Source organism: Moschus berezovskii, chromosome 6 (genome assembly GCF_049115385.1).
Source record: "Moschus berezovskii isolate FMDL1 chromosome 6, NW_MosBer_1.0, whole genome shotgun sequence".
Lineage (NCBI taxonomy): Eukaryota > Metazoa > Chordata > Mammalia > Artiodactyla > Moschidae > Moschus > Moschus berezovskii.
In genome coordinates this window covers 65,464,868-65,480,682 of record NC_142465.1, presented here as the reverse complement: position 1 = coordinate 65,480,682, position 15,815 = coordinate 65,464,868, and the positions used below count along the sequence as shown (strand labels likewise).

General features: G+C 40.6%; 1 protein-coding gene across 2 annotated transcripts in view; it reads right to left on the bottom strand.

The window, feature by feature from the left end:
* The window catches only part of CFAP54 (cilia and flagella associated protein 54), a 321,117-nt gene that overhangs the window by 111,339 nt on the left and 193,963 nt on the right, over nucleotides 1–15,815 (bottom strand). For both annotated transcript variants that reach the window (XM_088837126.1, XM_055395985.2), the window contains 3 exons: nucleotides 12,969–13,022; nucleotides 4,168–4,375; nucleotides 624–703 (listed from right to left, as the gene is read on the bottom strand). In XM_088837126.1, the coding sequence (XP_088693252.1) occupies nucleotides 624–703; nucleotides 4,168–4,375; nucleotides 12,969–13,022 (342 nt within the window). The remainder of the gene's footprint in view (nucleotides 1–623; nucleotides 704–4,167; nucleotides 4,376–12,968; nucleotides 13,023–15,815) is intronic.

The window sequence follows — 15,815 nt, the reverse complement described above, 5'->3', positions numbered from 1 at the left end:
TTGGTGATGCCATCCAGCCATCTCATTCTCTGTCGTCCCCGTCTCCTCCCACCCCCAATCCCTCCCAGCATCAGAGTCTTTTCCAGTGAGTCAACTCGTCGCATGAGGTGGCCAAAGTATTGGAGTTTCAGCTTTAGCATCAGTCCTTCCAATGAACACCCAGGATTGATCTCCTTTACAATGGACTGGTTGGATCTCCTTGCAGTCCAAGGGACTCTCAAGAGTCTTCTCCAACACCACAGTTCAAAAGCATCAATTCTTTGGCGATCAGCTTTCTTCACAGTCCAACTCTCACATCCATACATGACCACAGGAAAAACCATAGCCTTGACTAGACGGACCTTGGTTGGCAAAGTAATGTCTCTTAGATCCCATCAAATAATAAATCTTATTTTCCACAGCAACTTAACTGAGTTAAAAGGTCAAAGTCTCACACCACTCAGCATCTGCTTTTCACATGGGGAGTAGACCCATCTCTGGCCCCAACCCATGCTTGGGAAAGAAAAGCTAACAGATTTCCCAACAGTAAGCACAAACCTGAAAGTCGGCCTGGCCAGGGCCTAAGAGTGGGCATTTTGGTAACTGATTCACTATGATTTGAGAATTTTGTTTTTTAAACTTACCTTTAGTGTGCTAAGAGCAAAGTCCTCTTTCAATTTTGTCAGATGACAAAGTGAGCCTCCCTCATCCTTTAAACGCATCTCTACAAAACACAACATTTTAGAAGAACTACATATATCTATGGTTAGTTTAAATGTGAATTCTAATTTATAAAACTTACCATTAGTTGGGAAATTTAATGTTTAAAAATCAACCACAATGATAATTAGAAATATATTGCTATATACAATGGTCCTCAATATCATACATTAGAAGACTACGGCTGATTCTTAAATTGTGTGTGTGTGTGTCAGTCACTCAGTTGGTATCCCACTCTATGACCCCATGGAATAGCCCACCAGGCTTCTTTGTCCAAGGGATTCTCCAGGCAAGAATACTGGAGTACGTTGCCATTTCCTTCTCCAAGACAATTCTGAAAGGATCTTTCATATGTTTATTGATGCCATCCAAGTTAATCGACTACTGATACAAAGTAGTGGTTCCTCACCTAGGATCCTATGCGGTTCTCAAAGTATTCTGAGTCTTCTAGATGTTTATAATATCTCAGTAAGATCTCCTTGGAGGTGTCAGTACTACTGATCTGCACCAGCCCCTCACTCTAAGACCAGAGAGTGAGACCATTTGGAACAGCACAACCTACTATCCTCAAACATCCTGACATTCCTACCTACAATCCAAAGCCAGCCCTCATTCTGAGCAAGGGAGAACTGAGACAATTTAGATCGCAGTCTTTGCCTGCTTTAGTAAGCCTGGCTTGTAGACTACAAGAGAGAGAAAAATGACAAGTCCTTATTTGACTAGGAATTAATGCACAAATGACCCACGTAAAGAGGTAAGTTTGCCAAGTGGAAGAGGGAGTCCAGAATAACATGCAGCTGAACACTCTTGACTTCCTCCTTTCTTCCAACTTCAACCTACCTGGCTCGTGTCCTAAATTAGGAGGCTCTGGAGCTAGGGGTCAGCTGAGGATGAAGGAGGGCCCAGAAGAAAGATCTGGGATGTGGTCTTCTTCCCTAAGGGAAAGTGCTAGAGACAAGGAGAGAAGACAAATGCCTGGAGGTTGGTATGGAGAAACCCGGGGAAGAGTCTGACCCACATCCTCCTCTGGCCATCTCTGCCTCCGGAGCAGCAGTCCCATGTTGTACTAGGCCCCGCCCTCTTGGGGGCTCTAAATAACAAACTATGTTTTCACTGGCAGTCAGTTCCTGATCTGTTGGCCTTAAGTATGTGTGTGAAAGTGTTAAGTTGCTCAGTCGTATCCAACTCTGTGATCCCATGGACTGTAGCCTGCCAGGCTCTTCTGTCCACAGGACTATCGAGGCAAGAATACTGGAGTGGGTCGCCATTTCCTTCTCCATAGTTGGCCTTACCATATCTGAATAATAATAAAACTTACACTTTAAAACAGAGGTCAATATTATTCCGATACCAAAACTAGACAAAGACATCATAAGAAAAAAAGAAAAAAACGACACAATATATCATATGAATGTGGATGCAAAAATCTTTAAGAAAATCCTAGCAAACAATCCAGGAATATATATAAAGATTTTACACCATGACCAGTGCGATTTATCCCAAGAAAGCAAGGATGATTAAACACTCAAAAATCAACCAATACACCCTATTGATAGAATACAAAATAAAAAACATATAATCATCTTAATAGACACAGGAAAAACATTTAATAAAATCCAACACCATATTTAACTTTTATGCAGAGTACATCATGCAAAATGCTGGGCTGGATAGAGCACAGTCTGGAATCAAGATTGCTGGAGAAATATTGATAACCTCAGATACACAGATGATATCACCCTTCTGGCAGATAGTGAAGAGAAACTAGAGAGCCACTTGATGAAAGTGAAAGAGGAGAGTGAAAAAGTTTGCTTAAAATTCAACTTTCAAAAAACTACAATCATGGCATCCAGTCCCATCACTTCATGGCAAACAGATGGGTAAACAATGGAAACAGTGACAGACTTTATTTTCTTGGGCTCCAAAATCACTCCAGGTGGTGACTGCAGCCATGGAATTAAAAGACACTTGCTCCTTGGAAGAAAAGCTATGACCAACCTACACAGCATATTAAAAAGCAGAGACATTGCTGACAAAGGTCCATCTGGACAAAGCTATGGTTTTTCCAGTAGTCATGTGTGGATGTGAGAATTGGACTATAAAGAAAGCTGAGTACTGAAGAATTGATGGTTTTCTTTTGAACTGTGGTGTTGGAGAAGACTCTTGAGAGTCCCTTGGACTGCAAGGAGATCCAACCAGTCCATCCTAAAGGAAATCAGTCCTGCACATTCATTGCAAGGACTAATACTGAAGCTGAAACTCCAATACTTTGGCCACCTGATGTGAAGAACTAACTCACTGGAAAAGACCCTGATGCTGGGAAAGACTGAAGGCAGGAGGAGAAGGGGATGACAGAGGACAAGATGGTTGGATGCCGTCACTGACTTGATGGGCGTGAATTTGAGTAAACTCCGGGAGTTGGTGATGGACAGGGAAGCCTGGTATGCTGCAGTCTCTGGGGTCGCAAAGAGTCGGACACAACTGAGTGACTGAACTGAACTGAACACCCTTTCATGATAAAATCACTCAACAACTTAGGGACAGAAGAGAAATTCCTCTACCTGATAAAGGACAGCTATGAAAAGCTCACAGTTAATATCATACTTAGTAGTCAAAAAAAAAAAAAAAAACTATTTTAAGACAACATTATTACATTTGGAAAATGCTTATATAGTTTTATGTGTATATATGGGCTATAAATTCCATCCATAGATATCTTATCCCATAGAAATATATACTATAATATGGATATGTAGTGCTTCTGCGTATCCCTGGATATGGCAGTATCTAGGGGTATGCAGATATTCCATATCCTGGAAACAAAATGAACACACAACAAAGGAATGGGTGAATAAATCATGGGATGTTCACAGCATAGAACACCACACAGCCAACACAGGCAACAAAGCAAAGCGGTTGACTTGAGGTGGCTTAGCAAAGTTTTCTACTTAAGAACTGCAAAAAGCAGAAAAATGAAAAACACATCATCTCTTAAGCAAATTACAAATCTGATTTTGTATGGGCAGCTGACCCTTGATCAACCTGGAGGGCACTGACCCTCCATGCAGTCAAAAATCCATGTATAATTTATACGCAGTACTTGGTATAGACAGTCCTCTATATCCACAGTTTAGCATCTGCAGAGTCAACCAACCACAGATTTGCAGTATTGAAATATTCACTATTGAAAAACTTTGATATACCATGGACCTGTGCAATCCAAACCTGTGTTGTTCAAGGGTCAACTGTACATAATGTAAAAAAAGTAGACATATATGCAGATAAATTGGTGGATATGGCACCTAGACATAAGCACATATGTGTGTCATTAAGTGAACTCAGAGAAAACTATGAAAGAATACCTGCTAGAATGTTTATATGGACTATAGTGGGTAGAGTGGGGGAATTGGAAGGGAAAGGAAATAAAAAGAGAAATAAGCAAAAATAAATAGATAAATAAAACGTTACCTTTCAAGTTTGGAAGATTTGGTTTGCTTTTCTCATTCATAACTCCATGGCCAACTGGTTTCATTATCTGTTCTGGGACACAGTTTATTGTTGCAGCCACATTTATGAAAAAGTATGCTTTAACAAATAAAAACTTATTTAAGAGATGTTGCTGGCTGATTGTAACCAGAATTTGAGGCATGCCTTTATTTATTAAATCATCAAGTGCCTAAAAAAATGGAGAAAAAAATGAAAATCAGGAAAAGTGGTAAAATACTGTTTTCGGGTATTATTAGCTTCAGTCCTTCCTCAGCCCTTATTTGGGGCAGGATGAAGGAATGGCGGGCTAGACGTGAGGGACTGTAACTGGCAAGTCCATGGAGAGAGACATGATGTCAGAACGATGCCAGCAGGTCCACAGTGCTGCTGCCGCTCCTCACCAGTGGGTGCTCTGCCCCACAAGGTCAGCCCTGCCACACAATGAGAGTGAACCTGGTACTGGCATCGAGGAGGGGACAACTCATCAAAATAGAGCAACTGAAAAAGCCCACCAGCCAGGCACGTTGGCCGCTCTGCTTTAGCTCAAGTGAATTAGGGCTCACAGGATGGAAGAAGAGGAAGAACGGGTAGACAAGCAACCCCTTCCCAGCTTAGATTCTGGATCAATCATGAGAATGCCCACCTTGAGGACTCCCTCAACTTCCTGGCCCCCTCCCTTGCACACACACTTCCTTGGCAATTGTTCTAAGTGGTCCCACTTTACATTCCTGACCAAGCCTCAGTGCCACCTGGTCATCATCCTACATTTTCCCAATCAATTCACTCTTGCTCTCTCCTTAGACAATCACTTCATGCCCTTTTTGTTTCTAAATTCTAACACTTCATCCCCAATGCCCCTCCCAGTGAATAACCTTGCTTCCTCTACTCATATGAGCAAACTGAAGCAGTCAGAGTAGTGCCCACAGACCCCACAGCTCCACCTCCCCATACACCTGCCTCACTGCCCTGCCTTCCTTCCTGCTTCCTAAGGCTGGTGCCACTACTTAGGTCATCAGTCCCATCCCCACCAGTCTGATCAGCCATTCTCTCCTACAGTGTAAGTGTTCCCTTTCTGACAAATGCCACATGATATCACTTATGCCACATGAGCAAACTTATCTAGAAAACAGGAACAGACTCACAGACACAGTAAACAGAATTGTGGCTGCCAAGGGAAGGAGAGAGGGAAGGGACACACTGGAAATTTGGAGTTAGCAGATGAAAGCTATTATATGTGGAATGGGTAAACAACAAAGTCCTACTGTATAACACAGAGAACTAAATTCAGTATCCTATGATAAACTGTAATGGAAAAGAATATGGAAAAGAATGCATATATGTGTATAACTGAATCACTTTGCTGTACAGCAGAAATTAATACAACATGGTAAATCAACTATACTTCAATTTGTAAAAAATGTTTCCTTTCTACAGAGACATTCTCATCAGTACACTGTCTTTTCCATTTTAAAAACCAATTGACTCTCTACATTCTGACTTCCCTCTCCATTTACTACCTGAATTTTCACTTCTGTTTACAACAACAACCTACAGCGTTGTCACTATTCCAATCTCTCTCCCTTCATTTTCTTGTAAACATATTCCATCCTTACATTGAAATCCTCTGGGCAAAGTCATCAATGGCCTACTCTAGGCTAAATCCATTGTTCAGTTCTTAGTTTTCACAGATAGGTAAGAATACTGGAGTGAATAGCCATTCCCTTCGCCAGGGGATCTTCCTGACCCAGGGATCGAACCCGGGACTCCTGCATTGCAGGCGGATTCTTTACCATCTGAGCCACCAGGGAAGCCTGCTTCATATGCTATGTTATGTTAATCTAAGACACCATTATTTTATATGCCAATTAAACATTCATATGCCTGCAACTGTAAAATGCATTCTAACTGCAGAGCTATTAAATGTTTTATTAAAATGAATGTTTAAGACTTGGTGAATTACAGGACTGCATTTGTCAGCAGTATTTGACAGTATTAAATCTTCCCTCTTTTGAAAATGCTCCTCTCTTGGCTTTCAAGCCACCACACTCCCTTGCTTCTTTTCCTATTCTATCCACTCCTCCTTTTCAGTCTTCTTTGCTGGTTCCTCCTCTTCTCCTAGACCTCTAAGTATTGTAGTGTCCCAGGGCTTGGTCCCTTTCTGTATCCTCATTCTCTCCCCTTAGATGATTTTAATCAGGCTCATGCTTTTAATCTCATCTAAATGCTAAGTCCTACATTTTTGTGTCTAGCTCCAACTTCTCTTCTAACTCAAGACTCGTGTAATCAACTTCTGACTCAATTCTTCCATTTAGAGGTCTAACAGACACCTCAAACTCAACATATACAAAATTTAATTCCTGATTTCCACTCCCCACCACACACACACACACACAAAATATAAGCTCTGTGAGAACTGAGAATTTGTCTGTATTGTTGATTGGCTAATGTGTCTGATTGACAGCACCATAATAGTACCTGGCACACACAGTAGACTCCACAGATTAGCTAAAGTGATCCCTTTAAAACATAAGTAGGGCTTCCTTGGTGGCTCAGTGGTAAACTATCTGCCTGCCAATGTAGGGGACATGGGTTTGATCCCTGATTCAGGATGATCCCACATACCGCGGGAGCAGCAAAGCCCATGTGCCACAACTATTGAGCATATGCTCTAGAAACCAGGAGCCTCAGCTACTGAGCACATGTGCTTGGCAACAAACGAAGCCACTGCAGTGAGAAGCCCATGCACCACAACTAGAGAGGAGTCCCTACACTCTGCAACTAGGAGAAAGTCCGTGTAGCAGAGAAGACCCAGCACAGTCAAATATAAATAAATAATATATATATATATTTTTAAGTAGATCAGGCCACACCTCTGCCCTGAATCTTCCAGTGGCTCCTCCTTTTGTTCAGAGTAACAGCCTGGATGATGAAAGCCCTACAAGGCCCTTCTCCATTTGGGCACCCCACCACTAGCCACCCCGTTACCTCTCTGACCCGTCTCCTGCTGTTCTCCCATCACTCACACAACTCAAGGAACACTGGCCAAGGTGTCCCTCACTAAGTAGGCAATCCTGCCTCAGGGCCTTTGTACCCACTGTAGCCTGTTCTAAGATTATTCTTTCTCCAGATTTCATATAACTTGCAACTTTATCTGCTTCAGGTCTGTTCACCAATGTCACCTCAGTGATGACTAAGCTGATGCCTCATTCAAAATTACAAGACCAGCCTACCCTCTTTATTGGCTGCTGGGTTCATTCTCCCCTGTATCATGGTTCACCTTCTAACATACTATATAATTTACTCATTTATAATGTTTAGACATACATCACGTTTATTACTAGTCTTGCCCACTAAACTATAAGCTCTCTGAGCAGTTGGAATCCGTATTGTTGATTAACTGATGCATTTATTTGACAGCTCAAGAATTCTGCCTTGTACACAACAGGCTCTTGGTAAATATTTGTTGAATTAATATAAAAAGCAGATGCCAAGACTATCAATTCTAAAAAGAAGGAAATTATTTGCCTTATGAGAACTGAAGAAGAAAAATCTCATCGTTTGAGAGATTTTGAACCAATGCTGGCAGTGGGGAGGTCTGTTGCTGTTCTTCTTTCTCCTTGCTTAACCTCTTGTAAAGGGCAGAAAACAACACCCACATCAGAACCAGACATGGAGCAACTCTGAGACTGATTTGGTAACAAATGGTTGTACTAGGAAAATGGTTGACATTCTCCATCTAGAAAAAGGAACTTCAGACTGGTTAGGGGCGGAGGGATGTGTAGGAGAAGGTTTCTCTTTTTTATCCACAGCAAACAGTGACTTAATGAGCCCTAACACGTCCACTCCATGTTCAAGGTCAGGAGGGGCGGCCTTGAGGAGATACCCCTCGTCCAAGGTAAGATACAGCGGCTGCGCTTTCTTGGAGCAGTTGTGAAGAGATATCCCACGCCCAAGTTAAGAGAAACCCAAATAAGACGGTAGGTATTGCGAGGGGGCATCAGAGGGCAGACACACTGAAATCATAATCACAGGAAACTAGTCGATCTGATCACATGGACCACAGCCAAATGTGGTCCACTGGAGAAGGGAATGCAAACCGCTTCAGTATACTTGCCTTGAGAACCCCATGAACACTATCAAAGGGCAAGATGATAGGATACTGAATGAGGAATTCCCCAGGTCGGTAGGTGCCCAGTATGCTACTGGAGATCAGTGGAAAAATAACTCCAGAAAGAATGAAGGGATGGAGACAAAGCGAAACAAATACCCAGTTGTGGATGTGACTGGTGATAGAAGCAAGGTCCGATGCTGTAAAGAGCAATATTGCATAGGAACCTGGAATGTTAGGTCCATGAATCAAGGCAAATTGGAAGTGGTCAAACAGGAGATGACAAGAGTGAACGTAGTCATTCTAGGAATCAGTGAACTAAAATGGACTGGAATGGGTGAATTTAACTCGGATGACCATTATATCTACTACTGTGGGCAGGAATCCCTTAGAAGAAATGGAGTAGTCATCATGGTCAACAAAAGAATCCAAAATGCAGTACTTGGATGCAATCTTAAAAACGACAGAATGATTTCTGTTCGTTTCCAAGGCAAACCATTCAATATAACAGTAATCCAGGCCTATGCCCCAACCAGTAACGCTGAAGAAGCCGAAGTTGAAGTTCTATGAAGACCTACAAGACCTTTTAGAACTAACACCCCAAAAAATATGTCCTTTTCATTATAGGGGACTGGAATGCAAAAGTAGGAAATCAAGAAACACCTGAAGTAACAGGCAAATTTGGCCTTGGAGCACGGAATGAAGCAGGGCAAAAGCTAATAGAGTTTTGTCAAGAGAATGAACTGGTAATAGCAAACACCCTCTTCCAACAACACAAGAGAAGACTCTACACATGGACATCACCAGATGGTCAACACCAAAATCAGATTGATTATATTCTTTGCAGCCAAAGATGCAGAAGCTCTATACAGTTAGCAAAAACAAGACCAGGAGCTGACTGTGGCTCAGATCTTGAACTCCTTATTGCCAAATTCAGACTGAAATTGAAGAAAGTAGGGAAAACCACTAGACCATTCAGATATGACCTAAATCAAATCCCTTATGATTATACAGTGGAAGTAAGAAATAGATTTAAGGGACTAGATCTGATAGAGTGCCTGATGAACTATGGACGGAGGTTCGTGACACTGTACAGGAGACAGGGACCAAGACCATCCCCATGGAAAAGAAATGCAGAAAAGCAAAATGGCTGTCTGAGGAGGCCTTACAAATAGCTATGAAAAGAAAAGAAGCAAAAAGCAAAGGAGAAAAGGAAAGATATAAGCATCTGAATGCAGAGTTCCAAAGAATAGCAAGGAGAGATAAGAAAGCCTTCCTCAGCGATCAATGCAAAGAATAGAGGAAAACAACAGAATAGAAAAACAAGAGATCTCTTCAAGAAACTTAGAGATTCCAAGGGAACATTGCATGAAAAGATGGCTTTATAAAGGACAGAAATGGTATAGACTTAACAGAAGCAGAAGATATTAAGAAGAGGTGGCAAGAATACACAGAAGAACTGTACAAAAAAGATCTTCACGACCAAGATAGTCATGATAACGTGATCACTGACCTAGAGCCAGACATCTTGGAATGTGAAGTCAAGTGGGCCTTAGAAAGCATCACTACGAACAAAGCTAGTGGAGGTAATGGAATTCCAGTTGAGCTATTTCAAATCTTGAAAGATGATTCTGTGAAAGTGCTGCACTCAATATGCCAGCAAATTTGGAAAACTCAGCAGTGGCCACAGGACTGGAAAAGGTCAGTCTTCATTCCAATCTCAAAGAAAGGCAATGCCAAAGAATGCTCAAACTACTGCACAATTGCACTCATCTCACACGCTAGTAAAGTCATGCTCAAAATTCTCCAAGCCAGGCTTCAGCAATATGTGAATCGTGAACTCCCAGATGTTCAAGCAGGTTTTAGAAAAGGTAGAGGCACCAGAGATCAAATTGCCAACATCCGCTGGATCATGGAGAAAGCAAGAGAGTTCCATAAAAACATCTATTTCTGCTTCATTGACTATGCCAAAGCCTTTGACTGTGTGGATCACAATAAACTGTGAAAGAGATGGGAATACCAGACCCCCTGACCTGCCTCTTGAGAAACCTGTATGCAGGTCAGGAAGCAACAGTCAGAACTGTACATGGAACAACAGACTGGTTCCAAATAGGAAAAGGAGTACGTCAAGGCTGTATATTGTCACCTTGCTTATTTAACTTATATGCAGAGTACATCATGAGGAACGCTGGGCTGGAAGAAGCACAAGCTGGAATCAAGATTGCTGGGAGAAATAGCAATAACCTCAGATATGCAGATGACACCACCCTTATGGCAGAAAGTGAAGAGGAAGTAAAAAGCCTCTTGATGAAAGTGAAAGAGGAGAGTGAAAAGGTTGGCTTGAAGCTCAACATTCAGAAAACGAAGATCATGGCATCTGGTCCCATCACTTCATGGGAAATAGATGGAGAAACAGTGGGAACAGTGTCAGACTTTATTTTTTGGGCTCCAAAATCACTGCAGATGCTGACTGCAGCCATGAAATTAAAAGACGCTTACTCCTTGGAAGGAAAGTTATGACCAACCTTGATAGTATATTAAAAAGCAGAGACATTACTTTGCCAACAAAGGTCCGTCTAGTCAAGGCTATGGTTTTTCCCGTGGTCAGGTATGGATGTGAGAGTTGGACTGTGAAGAAAGCAGATCGCCGAAGAATTGATGCTTTTGAACTGTGGTGTTGGAGAAGACTTTTGAGAGTCCCTTGGACTGCAAGGAGATCCAACCAGTCCATTCTAAAGGAGATCAATCCTGGGTGTTCATTGGAAGGACTGATGCTGAAGCTGAAACTCCAATACTTTGGCCACCTCATGTGATGAGTTGACTCACTGGAAAAGACTCTGATGTTCGGAAAGGTTGGGGGCGGGAGGAGAAGGGGACAACAGAGAATGAGATGGCTGGATGGCATCACCGACTCTGTGGACATGAGTTTGAGTGAACTCCGGGAGTTGGTGATGGACAGGGAGGCCTGGCATGCTGTGATTCATGGGGTCGTGGAGAGTCAGACACGATTGAGCAACTGAACTGAACTGAACTGAACTGAACTGAACACGTCCACTGGAGAAGGGAATGGCAAACCACTTCAGTATACTTGCCTTGAGAACCCCATGAAAACAAATGATTCATGGGGTTGCAAAGAGTCGGACACGACTGAGCGACTGAACTGAACTGAACTGAACAATTACACACAAACACTTGAGGATCAAAAGAAGATTAATTAGTAATGCTATCTAACACTCCTTTCTCTCTCTTTCTACAGAAAATATAAAATGCAATCTGAAGTGTCTTAAGCAGACCAACAGTTCTGTTTTAATTAATTAGCTAATAGAAATCGGTTTTCCATTATACTGTCAGTCTCTCTCTAAAAAAAAAAAAATCAGACAGACATTCTGTTTATACCCCAAACCACTTTTATAACCAAAACCAAAAGAAGTGTTTTCAGGATGCCCTGGCATTTATGATTAGAAAGAAATAAATATTCTGAAACATTCCAAGGTCTCAGAACACTAAAATGAAAGTGGAATATGTATTTGTATCTTCCTAATACCAGCTCTTTCACGTCAGGCAACTTGGTTGTAAATTAAAACAAATTTTAAGACAAAAACAATGAGTCACTTGAAGGTTAATTAAAAGTGAAGTTTGTGGAATAAAATGAACAATAAAAGAAAAGTAATAAGATTACATATTTAATAAAAGGTGGATATATCAAAATTATGGAAGAAAACAATAAAGCAATTTTGAGGAAATATCTCTCAAAATTATTTCATAAAAATTAATACTTAGTGAAACAGAATGCTGTTTCTGAGCATTAAAAAAAATGAAAACTACATATGTCTTGCTAGATGCATTAACCATCACCTGGCTGTATGAACCACTCACCTGTCTGCAACCCCATTAACAATGATCACCATACCAACCTTCCACATCAACAATTTCTAGTAGAACAAATAGCTGGTTCTCTTAAGATTTTTTTTAATGACTTTAAAAAACATACTAAATACTCATAGCTCATCAAAAGCTTAAAATCCAATCATTCAATTATTGACAAGAACAAACTTACTGAGATGGGCAATCTGGTCTTCTCTTTGTAAAAAAATAGTGGGAAAGTCAGAGGAATTGTTTATGAAAATGCCATATGAAAATATTCCTTTAGCTAACCCTGCAGGGGAAATCATATTGCAATACATGAAAGCATCAAATCAATGCAGTTGTGCACCTCACATTTACACAACATTATGTATCAATTACATCCCAGTAAAAAATTGAAAAAGAAAAGAAAACTTACCAAACACTGGTTGAGAGGCCATCTCAGACTGGGGCAAGGGTCTAAGTAAAAGCAGTATTGAATAGGTGGCCTATTAGAAAATCCTTTACTTATGATCAAAGTTACTAGGTAACTAAGAAAAATATTAGATGCTTGGCGTGGGACACAGAAGATGCATGTATAACTGAAAAATTGAGGAGCAATAACTGATGTTTGTTGCATCTGAAAAGCAGATCAGTTTGGGTCCAACCATACCACTGACTTCAGTATTTGGAGGTAAAACCCCTTTACTAGAATAGAAGAATATATTCACAGCAGGTGCTCAAAAACAAAGATTATACACACCAAATAGATTGAAATGACTCAAAAATTATCCACACTAAATAGTCAAAGTTTATAAAATTTTATCCTTACCTGTATATTTTCTTTACTAATAAGAGGTTTTCCGGAGTCAAATGATTGAAATAGCTGTCAATATACAAAATGTTAACATTAGAAACAAGAGTACTGAGTGGTCCTTTAGATGAAAACGTTAATGTTCTAAAACTATTTTTAAATACCATTTTTACTATAAAAGTAATACATGCTCTAGTCAGAAAAGGCAAGCATAGTATAAATAAGAAAGCAAAAATATCTTTAGGTTGTTAATGTTAATATCTTGGTGTCTTTACTACCAACTTCCTTCTGATGTATTTTAAAGCTTTATATATGGATTTGTATTCCTTTTTACTAAATGTTACATCACAATTATTTTCTCAAGCCATAAGTTATTTGTAAACCTCATCTAACAGCTCAATGACACTCTAGCCTACGAATGAACTGGGTTGGACAAAAAGTTTGTTTGGGTTTTTCTGTACCATCCTATGGAAAAACCTAAGAGAACATTTTGGCCAATCCCAGTAGCATAATAACTTATCCTCTTACCTAATGTTAGACACGTAAGAGAACCACTTTCCACCTTCACCCCACCATTCAGCCCTGGACTAAATAATATTGGTGATGAGTATTTCTGATTAGCACCTTTGAATAGATTCCTGGAAGCAGAAGTGCTGGGTCATAAGAATAAGAGGCTTCTCTGGTGACTGAGGCAGTAAAGAATCTGCCTGCAATGCAGGAGACCCAGATTCCATCCCTGTATCGGGAAGATCCCCTGGAGTAGGAAATGGCAACCCATTCCAGTATTCTTGCCTGGAAAATCCCATGGACAGAGGAAACTGGTGGGCTATAGTCCATAGGGTCACAAAGAGTCAGATATGACTGAGCGACTAACACACACACGTGGCTCAGTTTACCTTCCATCCACGTTGTATGAAAAGGATTAATGCAGTTTCAACAGCACTGCATATTAGTGCCTATATTTTTTTTTTTTTTGCCAGTTTGAGGTAAAATTGTATTACTCTTCAGAATAATGCTTTTTGTGGTTCTTTCCTTGTTTGTGAATTACCTGCTAATATGTTCTAAATATAATGTTGCCTTAGAAAACATTCATTTGCTGCAGAAAATTGTTGTATCATTATGAGTGTGCATCCCCCTTGATACAGAAGACCTTTTAAAAAGGAACTTGTTCTCAGGCATCAATACTAATACTTCACTCACATCCTCTTGGTCACCTGGAAGTCACCAGCATCTTCCATGAATAGGTCACTCATATGTGGATGTTATCCTACTTCAAGCACCTGGACCTCTCTACCCGAGGGCAGTCTGCGGCCATAAGAGAGTTTCAGGAGAGGCTGGACACATAAGGAGCAGCGACTACCCATGAGGGGTGAGGGAATGTCTCTCTGTGGCCCCGGCTGCCCATGGCAGTGATCTCATTAACACTCTCTGGAGTGGTTTTTCCTTATTTCGCTGTCTGACTTTCCCCTTGCTCACAGTTCTTCCAGGAGTCACCGCCCAAACACACTGTGAAAGTGAAAGTTGCTCAGTAGTGTCCGACTCTTGTGACCCAGAATACTGGAGTGGGTAGCCTTTTCCTTCTCCAGGAGATCTTTCCAACCCAGAGATCAAACCTAGGTCTCCCACATTGCAGGTGCATTCTTTACCAGCTGAGCTACCCTCTGAACACGCTACATGTTTCCAAATCTTTATCTCAGGATCTGCTTTTGAGGGACCCCTAAATCAAGACATCACACATAGCTCTTAAGGGAAGAAAGTGTTGGTAAGTGTTTAAAGACATTCCTTTTTTTTTTTTTTTAAGATAGTCTTTATCTCCTTGAATACATTGAAAAGTGAGTAAGCAAATCCAGGGTGAGACTTCTGGTGATATAATTTGAAGAAGTTTAATGACAGGACGAGAACAGAAACTCCCTATAAGTATGTTTAAAAATAGAATTTTTTAAAAGCCTGTGAAAAGTCCAATCATAATCTGTAAGATTTTTTTCAGTAACTGCTTTTACACTGAAATCTAATTCATTAATCCTTTCTTTAAATAACTAGCCTGCAGCCTAATAACATTGGCATCTATTTTAATTATAAACCCTGAATGCACTTCCTCTTTTAATTACGCTTTTTAAATTCCCAACTGAAGCTGGAAAGCTGCACAATAACTTTAAGAATAAAAAATATGAAGTCACAGTCCACCAGGAGACAATTTGCCCCCACTTTTGTTTTATGCAAACGAGTTGATAAATAAATGAAGTTTGGAATTTATCTGTATACATGAGTTTCAGTTTGGATTGGCGGGCTATAGTCCGTATGTCACATATGCGTGATCCAACATGACCTAGCTCCTGGGTGCTGCCCTGTCTTCTTTCTCTCCAGTCTGGGCTCACATGGCGCAGCCTCACATGGCCTCCTTAGTTTTCCACAACCACATCTTCCAGGCCTTTCCTCTTGTACTTCCTCTTATTTAGAAGGTTGTTCTTTCAACCTTGCACATGCATATGCGCAGTATTTGCACATATCTTAGGCATATCCTCCCATATACCTTAAATCATCTCTAGATTATTTATAATGTCTAATTCAATGTAATGCTATGTAAGTAACTGTAAATACAATGTAAATGCTATGTAAGCAGTTGCTAGCAGGCAAATTTAAATTTTACCTTTTGGAACTTTCTGGAATTTTTTTCCGAATATTTTGAACCGTGGTTGGTTGAAACTGTAGGTGTATAGATACACACACACATATCCTATCACCTACTGAATGTCCCTCTTAGGCTGAAAAGTGAGAGAATCAAACCTGGGTTTCCCACATTGTAGTCAGATTCTTCACTGTCTGAGCCACTAGGGAAACCTACCTCTTAGGTTACCTCAGTACAAT